This window comes from Pomacea canaliculata, linkage group LG4, assembly GCF_003073045.1.
Source record: "Pomacea canaliculata isolate SZHN2017 linkage group LG4, ASM307304v1, whole genome shotgun sequence".
In the NCBI taxonomy this organism is placed as follows: Eukaryota; Metazoa; Mollusca; class Gastropoda; order Architaenioglossa; family Ampullariidae; genus Pomacea; species Pomacea canaliculata.
In genome coordinates this window covers 4,430,048-4,451,161 of record NC_037593.1, presented here as the reverse complement: position 1 = coordinate 4,451,161, position 21,114 = coordinate 4,430,048, and the positions used below count along the sequence as shown (strand labels likewise).

At 60.3% G+C, this 21,114-nt stretch overlaps 4 protein-coding genes across 4 annotated transcripts; 3 read left to right on the top strand and 1 right to left on the bottom strand.

Annotated features, from left to right (window-relative positions):
- The first annotated feature begins 2,917 nt into the window (after positions 1–2,917).
- Positions 2,918–3,730, top strand: LOC112561468 (translation initiation factor IF-2-like). The gene has a single exon (XM_025233988.1). The coding sequence runs from the start codon at positions 2,918–2,920 to the stop codon at positions 3,728–3,730; it is 813 nt and encodes a 270-aa protein (XP_025089773.1).
- Positions 3,731–4,008: 278 nt separating this feature from the next.
- On the top strand, positions 4,009–5,174 carry LOC112561467 (hornerin-like). Its single transcript, XM_025233987.1, has 2 exons — positions 4,009–4,465; positions 4,996–5,174. The coding sequence occupies exons 1-2, from the start codon at positions 4,009–4,011 to the stop codon at positions 5,172–5,174; spliced, it is 636 nt and encodes a 211-aa protein (XP_025089772.1).
- A 65-nt stretch (positions 5,175–5,239) lies between these two features.
- LOC112561465 (vegetative cell wall protein gp1-like) lies at positions 5,240–6,817 on the bottom strand. Its single transcript, XM_025233986.1, has one exon. It carries the CDS (start codon positions 6,815–6,817, stop codon positions 5,240–5,242), a length of 1,578 nt encoding a protein of 525 aa, XP_025089771.1.
- A 5,070-nt stretch (positions 6,818–11,887) lies between these two features.
- LOC112561464 (spidroin-2-like) lies at positions 11,888–14,227 on the top strand. Its single transcript, XM_025233985.1, has 2 exons — positions 11,888–12,511; positions 13,958–14,227. The coding sequence occupies exons 1-2, from the start codon at positions 11,888–11,890 to the stop codon at positions 14,225–14,227; spliced, it is 894 nt and encodes a 297-aa protein (XP_025089770.1).
- Positions 14,228–21,114: the final 6,887 nt, after the last annotated feature.

The window sequence follows — 21,114 nt, the reverse complement described above, 5'->3', positions numbered from 1 at the left end:
GTTTCCAGGGACACAACCATGATGTTAATAATCGCTGAATTCTTTTGATCTGATCAGGGCTTGCCATTGGCTAAAGACAAATACTACGCCCCCTTCTCGCTCTCTGTCTCCAAAAGTGAACCATTTATAAACAAAAATATTGCACGTCAAGCTCAGTTCTCTTTTTTAACTGAAAGTTTAAAGCATAAACTTAGGCAGGCTTACATATTACCAATAAATGTTTGTCGTGTTCTGCCTCGGACTGACATTCCCCAGCACACATGCAGCCCGAACATTTAGCAGTCATACGGAAAGTCAGGTGACAATGCCAATCGATTTGTAAATAAACTTCGTAATGACAAATTAACACGTATAACGTGTGAAATTCCTTACTTTCCCACTAAAGCAGTGGCAAACTTATCCACCCATATTTTTACCCGTTGCCCTCCCACCTGCAGACCACACCTAGCGTGTCTGTCACGTGATAAAAACTAGTGGGCTGTAACGATTCACTTTGTGTAATGGAATGTTTGGCGGAAGATCTTGTTTTTGATATAACTTTTAACATCTGGACCACCTCACTGCTGTGCCGAGCTTTCTAATGCCACCTCTCCATCACGCCCACTCCGGGAGGTCTACCTGACAGGTGGGCGACCCAGTACGACGAAGATTCTTCTTCCTGACGATAACAATACACACACGAGTTGTACAGGTGTAAATCACTGTAGTCCACGTGCTGCTTTTTAACATTCCAATAGACAGCGGGCCACACGAGTCAAAGTGTGATAAAAACTATTAAATTGTGCAATACCCTATAGCAGCGGTTCTCAACCTTTTACTTGTCGCCCCCCCCCCCGACGAACAGGTAGTCCGCGAGCCCCCCTTAGCCAGCTAGGTCGGTGGAGGAGTGGGGGAGCCTTAGCTAACCTCGAACGCCGCGTCGAGGAAATCAACAACGGAAGAACAAAGTTCGTATCTGCAAGAAGTATAACTGTTAATGAAATTTTACGAAAGCAAATTCTGCGTGCTAATAATATATTTTATTATTTTATTAGACACTCACTTTGATTAATGAGAAGGTTGAGTCTGCTTGCTCTTGCATAGAGAAGCGAACCTGTGTGCGATGTTCGTACCCACTGCTATTCGCAGCTCAGCCTCTGCGTCCACACGATTTCTGTATTTCGACTTCAGTGCTGCCAATGCTGAAAATCCTTGCTCACACACATACGAAGTTGAAAATGGCAGAAGAACTTTAAATGTTTTCTCAGAAAGCACCGTTGACGCTAATCCAGAATTTCGGCACTGGTGTTGTTTGGAAGACCATTTACAGGGATTGGTCACTCGAAAGGCTGGAAGGCAGGGGTGGGGAGTCGGCCTAGCTTCACCACTAGGCACTGTTTATAGACGGTGGAGAGAGGGCCTACAGGTGAAGTCAGGAGGAAAAGCTCGCTGGGTTAACACGGTCTTTCTCATGCTCCGGATGTAATGGTCATCTGTGGTATCCATATTGATGACAGCTGAAAACGCTACAAAACGCCAGCTTCATGTCAGTGGCAGTTGGTGCTCCCGGGAGCTGATTTTTTTCTGTAAAGGTCTCAGTGAAGGGAAAAACTTCGGAAGCGTGACGTCAGTGATCTTAACAGTCCGCGCTGAGAGAAACCCTCCGCTTCAAACTTTGGAAGCTATGAAACTTGTTCTTATTGATTGACAAGAGAAATCATGTAATAAAGCGTATCGACAGACATCTAACCTTTACTGAAACACTGAAACATAACTCGGAGGACAATTTGAACATCCCTACCACTGAGACAGAATTAAGATGTAAACAAACAATTTACAAACAACATAGACACACTTTTCCAAGAAATAGAAAATAATAAGAACGAACTTTTGAATGCTGTTGACAGTTTTAATACACAATAAGAAAAACGAAAAACCACAAGGGCACTGTCAATAGCACTTTCTAATTTTGGAAAAAAAGGTATAGTCTTTAAAGTTGTTAAAGGAAGTATTATTCCTATTCAGCCATCATGCAGGGGTTGGGTCACCAATGGCCCAGCCCTGTCCACGCGGCGAGTCTAAGAGTCAAACCTATTTAGGTAATCAGCTTAATGAAACACAGTGTACAACACAATGTTAGAACTGTGTGAACTAAATGTTTGAAATAAGACAAAGTTTGGTGCGAGTAAATACGTTTTCCGTACACATTGGTGCATCTAAATGGCTATTAAAATAAAAAAGTTTTACAAACATGCTGTGCACCCAGCATCACTCGCATATATACATGGTCCGTTAGTGCATAGAAGAAGCTCCAGGGTGATAAAAGTGTGTGTGTGTGTAGAAAGACCAAAGATGTTTTCTCTTTTGGCATCTTATTAATCTTTATTTCTCTATACGAATTGAACAGAATGTGCAATCAAATAGACTAAGCCCCCTCCCTACAATGCAGGCACCACAGGGCCAGGCTGGGGGCTTCGGCATGGGCGGGGACCCCCCGGGCACACAGGCCAGGCGGGGGCTTCGGCATGGGGCGGCACCCCCCGTCTGGCACCACAGGCCAGGCTGGGGGCTTCGGCATGGGGCGGGCAGGACCCCCCGTCTTTGGCACCACAGGGCCAGGCTGGGGCTTCGGCATGGGGCGGGCAGGACCCCCGTCTGGCACCACACAGGCCCAGGCTGGGCTTCGGCTTCGGCTATGGGGCGGGCAGGACCCCCGCTCTGGCAACACAGGGCAGACCCCGCTGGCACCACAGGGCAGGCTGGGGCTTCGGCAGGGGCGGGCAGGACCCCCCGTCTGCACCACAGGGCCAGGCTGGGGGCTTCGGCAATGGGGGCGGGCAGGACCCCCCGTCGGCACCCACAGGGCCAGGCTGGGCTTCGGCATGGGGCGGGCAGGACCCCCCGTTGGCACCACAGGGCCAGGGCTGGGGGCTTCGGCATGGGGCGGGCAGGCTGGGCACGGACACAGGACCTCCCGAGGCCAGGCTGGGGCTCGCATGGGGCGGGCAGGGACCCCCGTTCTGGACCCCCGTCTGGCACCCCGCTGGCCACAGGGCCAGGCTGGGCTTCGGCGGGGGACCCCCTGGCCACAACGGCAGGCTGGGGGCTTGGCGGGCAGGACCCCCGTCCTGGCACCCAGGGCCAGGCTGGGCTTGGTCATGGGGCGGGTCGGACCCCCTGGCACCAACAGGGCCAGGGGGGCTTCGGGGGCGGCATGACCCCCCCGTCTGGCACCACAGGGCCAGGCTGGGGCTTCGGCATGGGGGCGGGCAGGCACCTGGCACCAACAGGGCCAGGCGGGCGGCCCGTCTGGGCCGGCAGGGACCCCCCGTCCTGGCAGGCCAGGCTGGGGGCTTGCATGGGGCGGCAGGTATGCCGTCTTGGCAGCACAGGGCCAGGCTGGGCGCTTCGCATGGGGCCGGTCTGGCAACCAACAAGCATGGCACCAAGGAGCCACACTGGACCCCCGCTGGCACCACAACCACTCTGGGGGCATGGGGCGGGCAGGACCCGTCTGGCACACAGGGCAGGCTGGGGGCTTTGGGGCGGCATGGGCGGGCAAGGCGGCCAGGACGGGGCCCCGCTGGCACCACAGGGCCAGGCTGGGGGCTTCGGCATGGGCGGGCCAGGACGCCCCGTCTGGCCAGGCCTGGGCTTTCGGCACAGGGTTGCCTGGCCAGGCTGGGGCTTCGGCATCGGGCAGGCGCTGGCACCACAGGCAGGCTGGGGGCTTCGGATGGGGCGGCAGTGACCCCCGTCTGGCACCAATCACACAGGGCATGATCCCCGCCGTGCTGGCCAGGCTGGGGCTTCGGCATGGGGCGGGCAGGACCCCCCGTCTGGCACCACAGGGCAGGGGGGGCTTCGGCATGGGGCGGGCAGGACCCCCCGTCTGGCACACAGGGCAGGCTGGGGGCTTCGGCATGGGGCGGGCAGGACCCCCCGTCTGGCACACAGGGCCAGGCTGGGGGATTCGGCATGGGCGGGCAGGACCCCTTCTGGCAACAGGGCAGGCTGGGGGCTTCGGGCATGGGGCGGGCAGGACCCCCGTCTGGCACGCACAGGGCAGGCTGGGGGCTTCGGCATGGGGCGGGCAGGACCCCCCGTCTGGCAGCCACAGGGCAGGCTGGGGCTTTGGCTGGGGCGGCAGGACCCCGTCTGGCACACAGGGCCAGGCTGGGGCTTCGCATGGGCGGGCAGGATTACGCCCCGTCTGGCACCACGGCCAGGCTGGGGCTTCGGCATGGGGCGGGCAGGACCCGCCGTCTGCACCACAGGGCCAGGCGGGGGCTTTGGCGGATGGGCGGGCAGGACCCCCGGTTGCAAGGTGGGGGCTCGGCATGGGGTCGAGGAGAGGCTGGGTCTGGCTTCGGCATGGGGGCGGCGGACCCCCCGCTGCACCACAGGGCCAGGCCTGGGGCTTCGGCATGGGGCGGGCAGGACCCCCGTCTTGGCACCACACGGCACCACAGGCTGGGGCTTCCAGGTCTGGGGGCTTCGGCGGGACCCCCGTCTGGCACGGCAGGGCCAGACCCCCCGCTGGCACCCCAGGGCCAGGCTGGGGCTTCGGCATGGGGCGGGCAGGACCCCGTCTGGCACCACAGGGCCAGGCTGGGGGCTTCGGCCATGGGGCGGGCAGGACCCGCCCGTCTGGCATCCCACAGGGCCAGGCTGGGGGCTTAGGCATGGGGCGGGCCCAGGACCCCCGTCTGGCACCACAGGGCCAGGCTGGGGGCTTTCGGCATGGGCGGGCAGGACCCTCTTTTTCCGTCTGCACACATGGGCAGGCTGGGGGCTTCGGCATGGGCGGCAGGAGCCCCCGTCTGGCACCACAGGGCCAGCTGCTGGGGGCTTCGGCATGGGGCGGGCAGGACCTCCCATTTTTTTTTTGTCTGGCACCACAGGGCCAGGCTGGGGGCTTCCCGGCATGGGGCGGGCGCAGGACCCGCCGTCTGGCGCCACAGGGCCAGGCTGGGGCTTCGCATGGGGCGGGCAGGACCCCGTCTGGCACCACAGGGGCCAGGCTGGGGGTTCGGCATGGGGCGGGGGCAGGACCCCCCGTCTGGGCAGGCCCACAGGGCCAGGCTGGGGGCTTCGGCATGGGGCGGGCAGGCCCCCGCCGCTGGCACCACAGGGCAGGGCTGGGGGCTTCGGCATGGGCGGCGAGGACCGGTGCCCCGTCTGGACACCGGTGACACAGGGCCAGGCTGGGGGCTTCGGCATGGGGCGGGCAGGACCCCCCGTCGTGGCACTTACAGGGCTAGGCTGGGGGCTTTCGGATGGGGCGGGCAGGACCTCCTTCCGCCTCTAAGGCAGGCTGGGGGGTTCGGCATGGGGCGTGCGGCAGGACCGCCGTCTGGCACCAACAAGGGCAGGCTGGGGGCTTCGGCAAGGGGCCGTGGGCAGAACCCCCGTCTGGCACAAACAGGGCCAGGTGCTGGGGCTCGGCTGGGCGGCAGGACCCGCCCGTCTGGCACACAGGGCCAGGCGTGGGGGCTTCGCATGGGCGGGCAGGACCCCCGTCTGGCACCACAAGGCTAGGCTGGGGGCTTCGGCATGGGGCGGGCAAGGACCGCCCCTCCTGGCCAATGGCAGGCTGCGGTTCGGCATGGGGGGGAGGACCCCCGTCTGGCACCGACAGGGCGGCTGGGGGCTTGGCATGGGGCGGGGAAAGGACCCGTACTGGAACAGGGCCAAGGCTGGGGGTTCGCATGGGGCGGCGGCCCCCGTCTGGCACACAGGGCAGGTCTGGGGGCTGGCATGGGGCGGGCAGGACCCGTCTGGCACCATCGGGCCAGGTGGGGGTTGGATGGGGGGGGAGGACCCCTTGGCACACAGGCGGCTGGGGGCTTCGGCATGGGGCGGGCAGGACGCCGGGTATGCACCACGGGCCAGGCTGGGGGTTCGGCATGGGGCGGGCAGGACCCCCGTATGGCACCACAGGCAGGCTGGGGGTTGGCATGGGGCGGGCCAGGACCCAGTATGGCACCAAGGGCCAGGTGGGGCTCGCATGGGGGGGCAGGCCCCCGTTGGCCACGGGCCAGGCTGGGGGCCCTTGGCAGGGCGGGCAGGACCGTCTGGCACACAGGGCCAGGCTGGGGGCTTGGATGGGGCGGGCAGGACCCCGTTGGACTTCCCAGGGCCGGTGGGGGTTCGCATGGGCGGTGCAGGACCACGCGTCATGGCCCACAGGGCCAGCTGGGGGCCTCGGCATGGGGCGGGCAGCCGACCCCGTCTGGACACAGGGCCAAGGCTGGGGGCTTCGGCATGGGGCGGCAGGACCGCCCGTCTGGCACCACAGGGCAGGCTGGGGGCTTCGGATGGGGCGGCAGGACCCATCTGGCACAAGGGTCCGTGGGGGTTTCGGCATGGGGCGGGCAGGACCCCAGTCTTGGACCAAGGGCAGGCTGGGGTTCGGCAGTGGGGCGGGCAGGACCCCCAGTCTGGCACCAAGGCCAGGTGGGGGTTCGGCTGGGGCGGGCAGGACCCCCAGTTGGCACACAGGGCAGGCTGGGGCTTCGCATGGGGCGAGGCAGGACCCCCAGTCCGGCACCACAGGCAGCTGGGGGCTTCGGCATGGGTGCGGGCAGGACACAGTCTTGGCAACAGGGCCTAGGTGGGGGCTTCGTTGCATGGGGCGGGAGGACCCCCAGTTCTGGCACAAAGGGCAGGCTGGGGGTTCTGGATGGGCGGGCAGGACCCAGTTGGCACCAAAGGCAGGCTGGGGGCTTTCGGCATGGGGCGGGCAGGACAGTCTGGCACAAGGGCCAAGGCTGGGGGCTTCCATGGGCGGGCAGGACCCCCCAGTCTGGAACAGGGAGGCTGGGGGGTTCGGCATGGGGCGGGCAGGACCCCAGTCTGGCACCACGGGCAGGCTGGGGGCTTCGGCATGGGGCGGCAGGACGCCAGTCTGGACACGGGCCAGGCTGGGGGCTTCGCATGGGGGCGGCAGACCCCCCAATCTGGCACCACAGGCCAGGCTGGGGGCTTCGGCATGGGGCGGGCAGGACCCCAGTGGCCACAGGGCAGGTGGGGCTCGGCAATGGGCGGGCAGGACCCCAGTCTGGAACAGGGCAGGCTGGGGTGGTTTCGGATGGGGCGGAGGACCCAGTCTGGCACAGGGCCAGGCTATGGGGCTTCGGCATGGGGGGCAGGACCCCCGTCTGGCATCCACAGGGCCAGGCTGGGGGCTTCGGCATGGGGCGGGCAGGACCCCCAGTCTGGCACCACAGGGCCAGGCTGGGGCTTTCGGCATGGGGCGGGCAGGACCACCCGTCTGGCACCACAGGCCAGGCTGGGGCTTCGGCATGGGCGGGTCAGGACGCCCCAGTCTGGGCACCACAGGGCAGCTGGGGTCGGCATGGGGCGGCAGACCCCAGTCTGGCACCACAGGGCCAGGCTGGGGGCTTGCAGGGGCGGGCAGGACCCCGTCTGGCACCACAGCAGGCTGGGGCTTCGGCATGGGCGGGCAGACCCCCCGTCTGGCACCACAGGGCCAGGCTGGGGCTTCGCATGGGGCGGGCAGGACCCCCCGTCTGGCACCAACAGGGCAGGCTGGGGGCTTCGGCATGGGGCGGGCAGGACCCCCGTCTGGCACACAGGGCCAGGCTGGGGGCTTCGGCATGTGGGGCGGCAGGACCCCCCCGCTTCTGGCAACCACAGGCCAGGCTGGGGGTTCGGCATGGGGCGCGGGCAGGCCCCGTCTGGCACACAGGCGGCTGGGGGCTTCGCCATGGCGGGCAGGACTCCCCCGTCTGCACACAGGGCCGGCGGGCTTGGCATGGGGCGGGCAGGACCCCGTCTGGCACACAGGGCCAGGCTGGGGGCTTCGATGGGGCGGCAGACACCCGTCTGGCACCACAGCCGAGGGCCTGGGCTTGCCATGGGGACGGCAGGACCCCCCGTCTGGCCACGTCTGGCTCAGGTCAGGCTCGGGCATGGGGCGGCAGGACCGGTCTGGACCACAGGGTCTGGGGGCCTTCGGCATGGGGCGCAGACCCCGCGTCTGGCACCACTGGAGGCTCGCATTGGCATGGGGCGGGAGGACCTACCGTTTTTTTTTTTTGGGGCTCGGATGCCGCACGTCTGGGGGGGCTGGGCACCCCCCGTCTGGCACCACAGGGCGGGCAGGACCCCCGTTACTGCACCACTAGGGCAGGCTGGGGTTCGGCATGGGGCGGGCAGGACCCCCCGTCTGGCACCACAGGGCCAGGCTGGGGGCTTCGGCATGCTTGGCGGGCAGGGGGGGGCAGGCCCCGTCTGGCACGCACAGGGCCAGGCTGGGGCTTCGGCATGGGGCGGGCAGGACCCCCGTCTGGCACCACAGGGCCAGGCTGGGGGCTTCGGCATGGGGCGGGGCAGGACCCCCCGTCTGGCACCACAGGGCCAGGCTGGGGTTTCGGCATGGGCGGGCAGGACCCCCGTCTGGCACCACAGGGCCAGGCTGGGCTTCGGCTCGGCAGGACCCCCCGTCTGGCAGCCACAGGGCCAGGCTGGGCTTCGGCATGGGCGGGCAGGACCCCCCGTCTGCACCACCAAGGCCAGCTGGGGCTTCGCATGGGGCGGGCAGGACCCCCGTTGGCACACAGGGCCAGCTGGGGTTCGGCATGGGGCCGGGCCAGGACCCCCCCCTGTCTGGCCACCACAGGGCCAGGCTGGGGGCTCGGCAATTGGGCGGCAGGACCCCCCGTCTGGCACCACAGGGCCAGCTGGCGGGCTCGCATGGGGCGGGTCCAGGACCCCCCGTCTGCCACCACAGGGCCAGGCTGGGGGCTTCGGCCATGGGCGGGCAGGACCCCCCGTCTGGCACCACAGGGCCAGGCTGGGGGCTTCCAGGCTATTAGGGCGGGCAGGACCCCCCGTCTGGCACCACAGGGCAGGCTGGGGGCTTCGCATGCGGGCGGGCAGGACCCCCCGTCTGGCACCACAGGTCAGCTGGGGCTTCGCCTGGGGGCGAGGCAGGACCCCCTCTGGCACACAGGGCCAGGCTGGGGCTTCGCATGGGGCGGGCAGGGACCCCCCGTTTGGAACCACAGGGCCAGGCTGGGGCTTCGGCATGGGCGGGCGACCCCGTCTGTCACCAGGGCCAGCTGGGGGCTTCGGCAATGGGCGGCAGACCCCCCGTCTGGCACACAGGGCAGGCTGGGGCTTCGCATGGGGCGGCAGGACCCCCCGTCTGACCCACAGGCCAGGCTGGGGCTCGCATGGGGCGGGCAGGGACCCCCCCGTTCTGCACCACAGGCAGCTGGGGCTTCGCATGAGGGCGGGGGCAGACCCCCCGCTGGTGCACCACAGGCCAGGCTGGGGCTTCGGCATGGGGCGGGCAGACCCCCGTCTGACACCACCAGGCGGCCAGGCTGGGGGCCTTGGGGCTTGGCATGGGGCGGCAGGCCCCCCGTCTGGCACCAAGGGCCAGGCTGGGGGCTTCGGCATGGCGGGGCAAGGACCCCCCCGTCTGGCACCACAGGGCCAGGCGGGGGGCCTTCGGCATGGGGCGGCAGGACCCCCCGTCTGGCACACAGGGCCAGCTGGGGGCTTCGGCATGGGGGCGGGCAGGAACACCCCCGTCCTGGCACCACAAGGGCCAGGCTGGGATTCGCATGCGGGCACCCCTGCCGTCGGCAGCCACAGGGCCAGGCTGGGGCTTCGGCATGGGGCGGGCACCCCCCGTCTGCACCACAAAAAAAAAAGGGGCCCCCCCAGGCTGGGGGGGCTTTTTTCGGCATGGCCCCCGGGCAGGACCCCCCGTCCCCCTGGGAACAACAGGGGCAGGCACCCCTGGGGGCTTTTTCGGGCAAAATGGGGGGGCGGGCAGGACCCGTCTGGCACCACAAAAAAGGGCCAGGCTGGGGGCTTCGGCATGGGGGCGGCAGGACCCCCCGTCTGGCACCACAGGGCCAGGCTGGGGGCTTTCGGCATGGGGCGGCAGGACCCCCCGTCTGGCACCAACAGGGCCAGGCTGGGGGCGTTTCGGCATGGGGGGGCAGGACACCCCGTCTGGCAACCACAGGGTCCAAGGCTGGGGGCTTTTCGGCATGGGGGCGGGCAGGACCCCCCGTCTGGACAACCACCCGGAGGGCCAGGCTGGGGCATTCGGCATGGGGCCCCCTTCGTCTGGCACACACGGGCCAGGCTGGGGGCTTCGCTTCGCATGGGCGGGCAGGCACCCCCCGTCTGGGGCAGTCATCGGCATGGGCGAGGCCAGGATCGTCTGGCAGGGCCAGGCTGGGGGCATTTCGGCATGGGGCGGGCAGGACCCCCCGTCTGCACCACAGTGCCAGGGCTGGGGCTTCGGCATGGGGCGGGCAGGACCCCCCGTCTGAGCACCACAGGCGAGGCTGGGGGCTTCTGGCATGGGGCGGCAGGACCCCCGTCTGCACCACAGGGCCAGGCTGGGGCTTCGGCATGAGGGCGGGCAGATAGGACTCCCCCGTCTGGCACCACAGGGCCAGGCTGAGGGGCTTCGGCATGGGGCGATGGGCGACCCCCGTCTGGCACCACAGGGCAAGGCTGGGGGCTTCGGCTGGGGCCGGGCGGACCCCCGTCTGCTTCGGCACCACAGGGCGGGGCTATCAGGAACCCCCCGTCTGGCACCACAGGGCCAGGCTGGGGGCATGGGGCGGGCAGGACCCCCGTCTGGCACCACAGGGCCAGGCTGGGGGCTTTCGCATGGGGCGGGCAGGACCCCCCGTCTGGCGCCTTGACAGGGCCAGGCTGGGGGCTTCGGCAATGGGGGGACCCACCCGTCTGGACCTCCGTATAGCACTACAGGGGGCCTGGGGCTGGGGCTTCGGCAAAATGGGGCGGGCAGGACCCCCCGTCTGGCACCACAGGGCAGGCTGGGGGGCTTCTCTCCGCTGGGGCGGGCCCCCGTCTGGCACATACAGGGCCAGGCTGGGGGCTTCGCATGGGGCGGGCAGGACCCCCGTCTGGCAGGGCCACTGCGGGCAGGACTTCCCCCCGTCTGGCAAGGGCCAGCTTCGGTGCGGGGCAGGGTATGCCGCTAGGCTGGGGGCGTTCGCATGGGGCGGGCAGGCCCCCGTCTGGCAGGGCCAGGGCCAGCTGGGGCTTCGGCATGGGCAGGACCCCCGTCTGGCCCACAGGCTGGGGGCTCGGGCCATGGGGCGGGCAAGGACCCCCCGTCTGGCACCCAGGCTGGGTGCCAGGCATGGGGGTTCGGCATGGGGCGGGCAGGACCCCCCGTCTGGCTGGCACCACAGGCAGCTGGGGGCTTGGGGCGGGCAGGCCCCCCGTTGGCAGGCTGGGGGCTTCGTTGGCGCGGGCACCAGGGGCGCTTCGGCAGGACCCCCCGTCTGGCACCACAAGGGCCAGGCTGGGGGCGGGCAGGACCCCCCGACCCCCGTCTGGCACCACGAGGGCCAGGCTGGGGGCTTCGGCATGGGGCGGGGCAGGAAGCCCGTCTGGCACCACAGGGCCAGGCTGGGGCTTCGGCATGGCGGGCAGGACCCCCGTCTGGCACCACAGGGCAGGCTGGGGGCTTCGGCATGGGGCGGGCAGGACCCCCCGTCTGGCACCACAGGGCACTGGGGGCTTCGATCATGGGCGGGCAGGAACCACCCCGTATCTGGCACCACAGGGCCAGCTGGGGGGCTTGGCATGGGGCGGGCAGGACCCCCCGTCTGGCACCCAGGGCCAGGCTGGGGCTTCGGCATGGCGGGCAGGACCCCCGCTGGACACCACAGGGCCAGGCTGGGGGCTTCGGCATGGGGCGGGCAGGACCCCCGTCTGGCACCACAGGGGCCATGGGGCGGGCAGGACCCCCCGGCTGGCACCGACAGGGCCAGGCTTGGGGCTACGGGCAGGACCCCCCGTCCTGGCACCACAGGGCCAGGCTGGGGGCTGGGGGCTCGCATGGGGCGGGCACCCCGCCGTCTGGAGCCAGGGCCCCATGGGCGGCAGGCAGCGACCCCCGTCTGGCACCACAGGGCCAGGCTGGGGGCTGGCAACCACAGAGGCCAGGCTGGGGGGGAAGGATGAGGGCCAGGACCCCCGGGCACCACCCAGGCGCTTAGGCTGCAGCCCCCGTCTGGCACAGACAGGGGCCAGGCTGGGGCTTCGGTGGGCGGGGGACCCCGTCTGGCATGGTGCAGGAGTCTGGGGGAGTTCGCATGGGGCCACAGGCTGGGGCTTCGGCATGGGGCGGGGCCAGGAACCACAAGGCCAGGCTGGGGATCGAGCATGGGCGGGCACGTCTGGAAACCACAGGGCCAGCGCTTTCGCAGCAGGACCGTCTGGCTGGGGCTTCGGCATGGGGCAGGCAGGCCCAGGCCCCTTTGGGGCGGCACCCCCGTCTAGGCTGGGCACCACAGGGCCAGGCTGGGGCATTGGGGCGGGCATGGCACCACAGGGCCAGGCTGGGGGCTTCGCATGGGGCGGCAGCAGGGGGTTTCGCCATGGGCTTCGCGAGGGCAGGACCCCCCGTCTGGCAGCCACAGGGCAGGCTGGGGGCTTGCATGGGGGGACAGGACCCCGTCTGGCACGACAGGCCAGTGGGGGCTTCGGCATGGGGCGGGCAGGACCCCCCGTCTGGCACCACAGGCCAGGCTGGGGCGCATGGGGCGGGCAGGACCCCCGTATGGCACCCAGGGCCGGCTGAGGGCTTCGGCATGGGGCGGGCAGGACCCCCCGTCCCTGGAACCAAACAGGGCCAGGCTGGGGGATTCGGCAATGGGGCGGGCAGGACCCCCGTCTGGCACTCACAGGGCCAGGCTGGGGGCTTCGGCATGGGGCGGCAGGACCCCGTCTGGCACACACAGGGCCCAGGCTTGGGGGCTTCGGCATGGGGCGGGCAGGACCCCCGTCTGGCACCACAGGGCCAGGCTGGGGGCTTCGGCATGGGGCGGGCAGGACGCCCCCGGTCTGGCACGCCACAGGGCCAGGCTGGGGGCTTCGGCATGGGCGGGCAGGACCCCCGTCTGGCAGGGCCAAGGCTGGGTGGCGCTCGCATGGGGGGCAGGACCCCGTCTGGCAGCCACAGGGCCATGGCTGGGGCTTCGGCATCGGGGCGGGCAGGACCCCCCGTCTGGCACCACAGGGCAGGCTGGGGCTTCGGCATGGGGGCGGGCAGGACCCCGTCTGGCACCACAGGGCCAGGCTGGGGGCTTCGGCAATGGGGCGGGCAGGACCCCCCGTCTGGCACCACAGGGCAGGCTGGGGGCTTCGGCATGAGGGCGGGCAGGACCCCCCCGTCTGCACCCACAGGGCCAGGCTGGGGGCTTCGCATGGGCGGGCAGGACCCCCGTCTGGCACCAACAGGGCCAGGCCCTGGGGGCTTCGGCATGGGGCGGGGCAGGACCCCCGTCTGGCACCACAGGGGCCAGGCTGGGGCTTCGCGCGGCATGGGGCGGGCAGGACCCCCCGTCTGGCACCACAGGGCCAGGCTGGGGGCTTCGGCATGGGCGGGCAGGACCAACCCGTCTGGCACCACAGGGCCAGCTGGGGGGCTTCGCATGGGGCGGGCAGGACCCCCGCTTTGCAGGCGACAGGGCCAGGCTGGGGGCTTCGCATGGGGCGGGCAGGACCCCCCGTCTGGACCCCCCTCTGGCACAGGGCCAGGGCAGCTGGGGCTTCGGCATGGGGCGGGCAGGACCCGCCCGTCTGGCACCAAGGGCCAGGCTGGGCTTCTGGGGCGGGCAGGACCCCCCGGTCTGGCACCACAGGGCCAGGCTGGGGCATTCGCATGGGGCGATGGCAGGACCCCCGTCTGGCACCACAGGGCCAGGCTGGGGCTTCGCATGGGGCGGGCAGGCACCCCCGTCTGCACCCACAGGCCAGGCTGGGGCTTCGGCATGGGGCGGGCGGACCCCCGTATGGCACACAGGGCGGCTGGTGAGTGCTGTCGTGATCGAGATAGCGGCGACCCCCCCGAATCTCGGCACCTAGGTCAGGCAGCGCCAGAGTGAGTGGCGGATGGGATCGCTTGACAGACATCATGATTGAGAGCGTGTGTGTGTGTCAGAGTGATGAGTGTATCATTGCATGGAATCTGGCACTTAATATACAAGGGCAGCGCGTGAGGACTGAGGGGGCTGGAGGACAGGTATCCCTCCATCTGGCACCACAGGGACCCCCCTTGGGGTCTTCGCATGGGCGGGCAGGAGGCTCCGTCTGGCACACAGGCAGGGCTGGGGGCTTCCATGGGCGGCAGACCCCCGTCCTGGCACGCCCACAGGCCAGGCGGGGGGCTCGGCTGGGGCGGGCCAAGGGTTCGTCTTTCGGTTCTCCATAGGGCGCGGGCTCGGCAGTGGGGCGGCATGGCTGGGATCCCCCGTCTTGGCACCACACGGGCCAGCTGGGGGCTTCGGCTGGGCGGGGGCCACCCCCCGCTCTGGCCCTCGGCATGGCCTCTTTGGCTTGGGCAGGCCCTTTTGGCTCTTGGCTCTTGGCTTAGAGATAAGTGCTGCTTGGCTCTTGGCTCTTGGCTCTTGGCTCTTGGCTCTTGGCTCATTGGGCTCTTGGCTTTGGCTCTTGCTCTTGGCTCTTGGCTCTTGGCTCTTGGCTCTTGGCTCTTGGCTCTTGGCTTCTTGGCTCTTGGCTCTTGGCTCTTGGCTCTTGGCTCTCTTGGCTCTTGGCTCTTGGCTCTTGGCTCTTCTTGGCTCTTGGCTCTTGGCTCTTACTCTTGGCTCTTGGCTCTTGGCTCTTGGCTCTTGGCTCTTGGCTCTTGGCTCTTGGCTCTTGTTGGCTCTTGCTCTTGGCTCTTGGCTCTTGGCTCTTTGGCTCTTGGCTCTTGGCTCTTGGCTCTTGGCTCTTGGCTTCTTGGCTCTTGGCTCTTGGCTCTTGGCTCTTGGCTCTTGGCTCTTGGCTCTTGCTCTTGGCTCTTGGTCTTGGCTGGCTTGGCTCTTGCTCTTGGCTCTTGGCTCTTGGCTCTTGGCTCTTGGCTCTTGGCTTCTTGGCTCTTGGCTCTTGGCTCTTGGCTCTTGGCTCTTCTTGGCTCTTGGCTCTTTGCTTGGCTCTTGGCTCTTGGCTCTTGGCTCTTGCTCTTGCTCTTGGCTCTTGCTCTTGGCTCTTGGCTCTTGCTCTTGGCTCTTGGCTCTTGGGCTCTTGGCTCTTGGCTCTTGGTCTTGGCTCTTGGCTCTTGGCTCTTGGCTCTTGGCTCTTGGCTCTTGGCTCTTGGCTTCTTGCTCTTGGCTCTTGGCTCTTGGCTCTTGGCTCTTGGCTCTTGCTCTTGGCTCTTGGCTCTTGGCTCTTGGCTCTTGGCTCTTGGCTCTTGGCTCTTGGCTCTTGGCTCTTGGCTCTTGGCTCTTGGCTCTTTGGCTCTTGGCTCTTGGCTCTTGCTCTTGGCTCTTGCTCTTGGCTCTTGGCTCTTGGCTCTTGGCTCTTGGCTCTTGGCTCTTGGCTCTTGGCTCTTGGCTCTTGGCTCTTGGCTCTTGCTCTTGGCTCTTGGCTCTTGGCTCTTGCTCTTGGCTCTTGGCTCTTGGCTCTTGGCTTCTTGGCTCTTGGCTCTTGGCTCTTGGCTCTTGGCTCTTGGCTCTTGGCTCTTGGCTCTTGGCTCTGGCTCTTGGCTCTTGGCTCTTGGCTTCTTGGCTCTTGGCTCTTGGCTCTTGGCTCTTGGCTCTTGGCTCTTGGGCTCTTGGCTCTTGGTTCTTGGCTTTGGCTCTTGGCTCTTGGCTCTTGGCTCTTGGCTCTTGGCTCTTGGCTCTTGGCTCTTGGCTCTTGGCTCTTGGCTCTTGGCTCTTGGCTCTTGGCTCTTGGCTCTTGGCTCTTTGGCTCTTGGCTCTTGGCTCTTGGCTCTTGCTCTTGGCTCTTGGCTCTTGGCTCTTGGCTCTTGGCTCTTTGGCTCTTGGCTCTTGGCTCTTGGCTCTTGGCTCTTGCTCTTGGCTCTTGGCTCTTGGCTCTTGGCTCTTGGCTCTTGGCTCTTGGCTCTTGGCTCTTGGCTCTTGGCTCTTGGCTTTGGCTCTTTGCTCTTGGCTCTTGGCTCTTGGCTCTTGGCTCTTGGCTCTTGGCTCTTGGGCTCTTCTCTTGCTCTTGGCTCTTGGGCTCTTGCTCTTGGCTCTTGGCTTCTTGGCTCTTGGCTCTTTTGGCTCTTGGCTCTTTGGCTCTTGGCTCTTTGGCTCTTGGCTCTTGGCTCTTGGGGCTTCTTTGCTCGTTGCTCTTGGCTCTTGCTCTTGCTCTTGGCTCTTGGCTCTTTCGCTCTTGGCTCTTGGCTCTTTGCTCCTCTTGCTCTCCTCTTGCTCTTCTTTGGCTCTTTGGCTCTTGGCTCTTGGCTTTGCTCTTGCTCTTTGCTCTTGGCTCTTGCTCATTGCTCTTTGGCTCTTTGCTCTCTTTGCTTCTTTGCTCTTTGCTCTTTGCTCTTTGCTCTTTGCTCTTTGCTCTTTGCTCTTTGCTCTTTGCTCTTTGCTCTTTGCTCTTTGCTCTTCGCTCTTCGCTCTTCTCGCTCTTCGCTCTTCGCTCTTCGCTCTTCGCTCTTCGCTCTTCGCTCTTCGCTCTTCGGATGATGAATCATCATGAATAATAATTAATCATTATCGATAATCATCATTAATCACCATCCATCCATTATCATCCATCAACATCTATCAGCATCCATCATTCATCCATAATCCATCATTACATAATCATCAGTTATAATTTATCACCATCATCAATGATCTTCATTCATTATAAAAAATCATCAATCATCACCATCAATAATTATCAACCATCATCAATAATCATTTATCCTGATACATCATCATCATCATCATCATCATCATCATCATCATCATCATTCATCATGTATCATCATCAATAATCTTTATTCATCATTAATAATCATCAATCATCACCATCAATAATTATCAACCTTCATCAATAATCATTTATTATGATAGATCTTCATCATCAATAATCATCATCATTAATCACCATCCATCCATCAACATCTATCAGCATCCATCATTCATCCATAATCCATCGTTACCTCATCATCAATAATAATTAATCACCATCATCAATAATCTTCATTCATTATAAATAATCATCAATCTTCACCATCAATAATTACCAACCATCATGGATAATCATTTATCATGATAGATCATCATCATCGATAATCTTTATTCATCATAATCATCAATCATCACCATCAATAATTATCAACCATCATCATCATCATTAATCACCATCCATCCATCATCAGCCATCAACATCTATCAGCATCCAACATTCATCATAAATCCATCCTCCAATCAATCATCCATTCTTCAATCAACCATCAATCATTTATCATCACCAATAATCATTACCATCAATAACCGGCAATCAGTATCTTCCAATAATCATCCATCCAACATCTATTATCCATCAATCATTAATTTATTATCCATTTATTATCTATCCTTTTATCCATCATCCATCCTTTAATCAATCATCAATCATAAATCATTATCATCTTCATCATCATGGCAGATGTGCGGGAGCTCGTGTTTATTTAAGGTGTGGTAACAAAGTTTACATAACTTACATCAAGACACATACATGTCTGTAAACATACACAGCATATCAATGTCGTAGATGACTTTCAACCTCCGTCAGTCAGTTTACCTAGACAACCGTTATGTAATACTTCCCAACATTCTCCCTCGGTCGGATTCTGTTCAGGGAGGTTCACACTAACACACACATCTACACTTCCTTAAATAATCTTTCTTGAAACTTCCTTGAACATTCTTCCTTTTAACCTGGGGGCCGCTGGGGTTAACGAGCCCAACACCCCCTCCACACCCCCGACGATGTCCCTCTCCTAGAGCAACGAGTGGCGACTAGACGGACACCTGTGTACGAGATACACACTGGCAAACTCCTAAACAGTCAGGCCTTTCTCTTTCTTAACAATTTTATTAGCTTTCTCTCTCTTGGCGATTTCTAAGCTGTCTGCTTGTTTGTTTGCTAATCTGTCCGCATTTCTGTTATAACGACCGACACTCTGCATTATGTATCTAGTCACAGCTTTACCTTCTAATCCTGTCATTTCGCCTTCTTTCTTACATGAGATCACATCAAATACTAGCTGCGGATCCATGTTGCACACGAAGATAGCAAATAATAATGAAATAAATTCACCTCAAATTATCTCACAAATACAATCAGATAGAAATGTAATCACAGCATCAAAACGTGTCTTCACAATGATTCGCAAAATGAAAGAAGGAATAAAAATCCCTCAGTCAAATATAGTTGTAAACACTTCAAGGTTTAACCCTAGTTCAATCAAGGCTATTTAGGAAACAACTTAACTCAATCATCAATCAAAGCAGTGAGAGTACACACATCTCAAATCCAAGTCTTAGTAAACACAATAAAGCCCACAAAGAGCAATCAGATTCTTTAAATGTAATAATCTGAACACTACTTATCATCAAGATTTAAAGTTCAATATAGGTTTGAGGAACAACCAAATATTTTTTTCTTAAAACAATAGAATATAGTACCTAATGGGGAAGATAATCACACGCTCAGACACTACCAAGCTTCTTAAACACCACACTCAGGGGTAAGGTGAAGGTAGCAGGGAAAGAAAGACAGAATACAGTAGAGACAGAAGCTAAGTCCTTACTACGGGTAGAACTCTACAGACCCGTAGACCCCTGGACTTGGAGACGGGGAATAAAACGTGAAAATTAACCATAAACATCAACAGAAAAACCACGTGACTCCTCAAACGACAATCCTTCCACACAACAACTGTTTACAAGACAGACAACCCCGCACTCATGTCGGGGTCACCAATAGTCACGGACAATGGCAGATGGCATGTTTTTTTTAAGCAGGTTCAGGTCAGATCACAACAACACAAACCCTCTGCCCCAACACACGGTCAAATACCAAACAATTCTCACAAACTCGCAATTCTTAGCTCCTCGCCACAAATGTAAAATTTCTTATATTTGTCCTCACGTCTGTCTACTTGCTGATGAGAAGAAAAGGATTTCGCCATGAAACTGTGTCCGATGACTAGTGGTCACACTGAAAAATTAGAATAAGTCAAAGATAATACTTACAATTCCCGTCATCTGCATCTGCCATCCCGATGTAGGATGCTCTCACGAACCTCAGCGCCAGGAATGCTCTTCCTCCACCCAATCACTGCCAGGCACGTGCGCTGTCACACTAGCAACTACACCAACACACCACTGCACACATTTCCATGGAAACACCAATGCTTGTAGACACTTCCAGACTCTTTGGCCAGGACATTCGTGGAAAAGTCGACAGGATGCTCGATTCCTCGACGACACACAAGGGAAGAAACTCCAGGGATAACCTGATGGGTTCGAGCTACCCAGTCCTCCCTCGGTTGACAGTCACGCCTGGGTGGGTCCGGTGTAGGAAGAAGGTTCTCAGGCCCTTCTGTTTCAGCGGGTCTTCCATAACTGTTCCTCCACATTAGTTCCTGTAACTTAATGACTAATGAGACTCTACCATTCACTGCTACTATTAGTCTCCCTGAGTTAAACTCATCACCGCATGAGTTCCTGTAACTTAATGATTAATGAGACTCTACCATTCACTGCTACTGTTAGTCTCCCTGAGTTAAACTCATCACGTGATTTCTTGTTGAACGTTACGATTTTTCTCATGAAACAATTTAACAATACTTTTGCCGTGAAATCAGAATTTAGAATTCAGGACAATATAAAAACATATTTGTTTACCTTGACTGGGCAAGAAACTAAATGCGCAGACTCCCCTGTCTGTATTTACACCTGTACAGGTAGGAACCAACTGTCTCGGCGGCTGTGTTGGGAATGTCACACACTGTTCACTGAGCGAAAAACCTGGAGGTGAGCTGTCGTTACTAGAGTCACGTGTCATCAGTTGTGCTCCTACAAGGGTGTACGAATTCACCCTTTTTTATCTTTTATTCTCACGCGGTACACACACTCGCACACACTTGCGAACTACGCTTACACAGGAAATAAGACACACAAATTATCCTTATCTTGTAATCATCTTGTCACTAGCACTTGTTTGCTTAGTTTACTTTTTACTCTTTTGTTTAGTTTTGCATGTGAGCACACTTGTTAGTATCGTACAAGATGAAAAGCGTTTAAGGTTTGTTGTCATTCCAAAATACAGATATAAAAATTTAATAGATTAAAACAGAGGAAAAAATGTTAGCCTCTAACTGCTTTAAATTGTTTATTTTAATTTGTCTGAATTTTTGTTATCTTTATCAAGATGCATCCTGAGGAAACTTTTGTTTACAAGTAAATCACACTGGAAAAGGAAGCATGCACAAGTTGACTTTTTCTGTTCGTTTATTCCTCCTAGTCTTTCCGTCTACACTCTGACGCTTTTATGTTGAAAGATGAAGTTACGGTTACACCAGATACAACGATATCTTGAATTATAATAATTTATATTTTTGATATCGAGTCGGTTATTAGCAGTGATAGTGTGTGGGATAACCGCTACCGACAACACAGGTTCTTAGTTGTAACACACACACACGCACGCACGCAAGCAAACAAAAAGAATAAATAGACAGAAACGGGAGACAGACGCACGAGTTAAATAGACATCAAAAGATTTTCGTTTCGCTGAAATCTTTATGAGGATCACACAGCATAATGCTGAGCACAAACGAATAAATTAACCATAAAACAATCAAACAAATTTTGGTGTCAAGTTTATACCAGTCTCTTTGATAAGGTTTTCAAAGGTCCACCTGAATTAAAATGTTGTTCAGTTTACTTAGTTAAGCTATTAAAATAATACTCAAGCTAATAACCTGAGCATTTTGACTATGTGCATAGACGCCACACTAAACAACTCATTCAAACTGACAGAGGAGAAACTAATCAAAGGGACGTAAGACACATAAAAAAAAGGTTTTGCTTGTTATCTCCCATTCTTCAATGTTTCGTTTGTTACCTGATCCGCACTGAAAAATTATTTTTTCAATATATATATAAAATCAAGTCTTTAAAAGAAGAAAGAAGAAATCAATGTTTAGTCCCTTAATGAAATTGTTTATTTGAATCGGTCTGTTTTTTGTTTTCTTTAGCGAGAAAGCCCCTACGCTACGCTGAGGGCTGAGATGTTTACCAAACAACTTTTTTCCCCACACATGCATTTAGTTCATATTTTTTGTCATGGCGTTATGATTGCCGATGTTTATGTTTCTTATACGAC

What these genes read in the sequence shown, in the direction of transcription:
- LOC112561468 (XM_025233988.1), top strand. Translation starts at nt 2,918, where the DNA reads ATGGGGCGGGCAGGCTGGGCACGGACACAGGACCTCCCGAGGCCAGGC.
- LOC112561465 (XM_025233986.1), bottom strand. Translation starts at nt 6,817, where the DNA reads ATGCCGAACCCCCCAGCCTCCCTGTTCCAGACTGGGGGGTCCTGCCCG.
- LOC112561467 (XM_025233987.1), top strand. Translation starts at nt 4,009, where the DNA reads ATGGGGCGGGCAGGACCCCCGTCTGGCACGCACAGGGCAGGCTGGGGG. An exon ending in CCACAGGCTGGGGCTTCCAG is followed by an intron (nt 4,466 to 4,995) that starts GTCTGGGGGCTT and finishes CTGGCACCACAG; the next exon opens with GGGCCAGGCTGGGGGTTCGG.
- LOC112561464 (XM_025233985.1), top strand. Translation starts at nt 11,888, where the DNA reads ATGGGCGGCAGGCAGCGACCCCCGTCTGGCACCACAGGGCCAGGCTGG. An exon ending in GGGGCTTCGGCATGGGGCGG is followed by an intron (nt 12,512 to 13,957) that starts GCAGGACCCCCC and finishes TGTGTGTGTCAG; the next exon opens with AGTGATGAGTGTATCATTGC.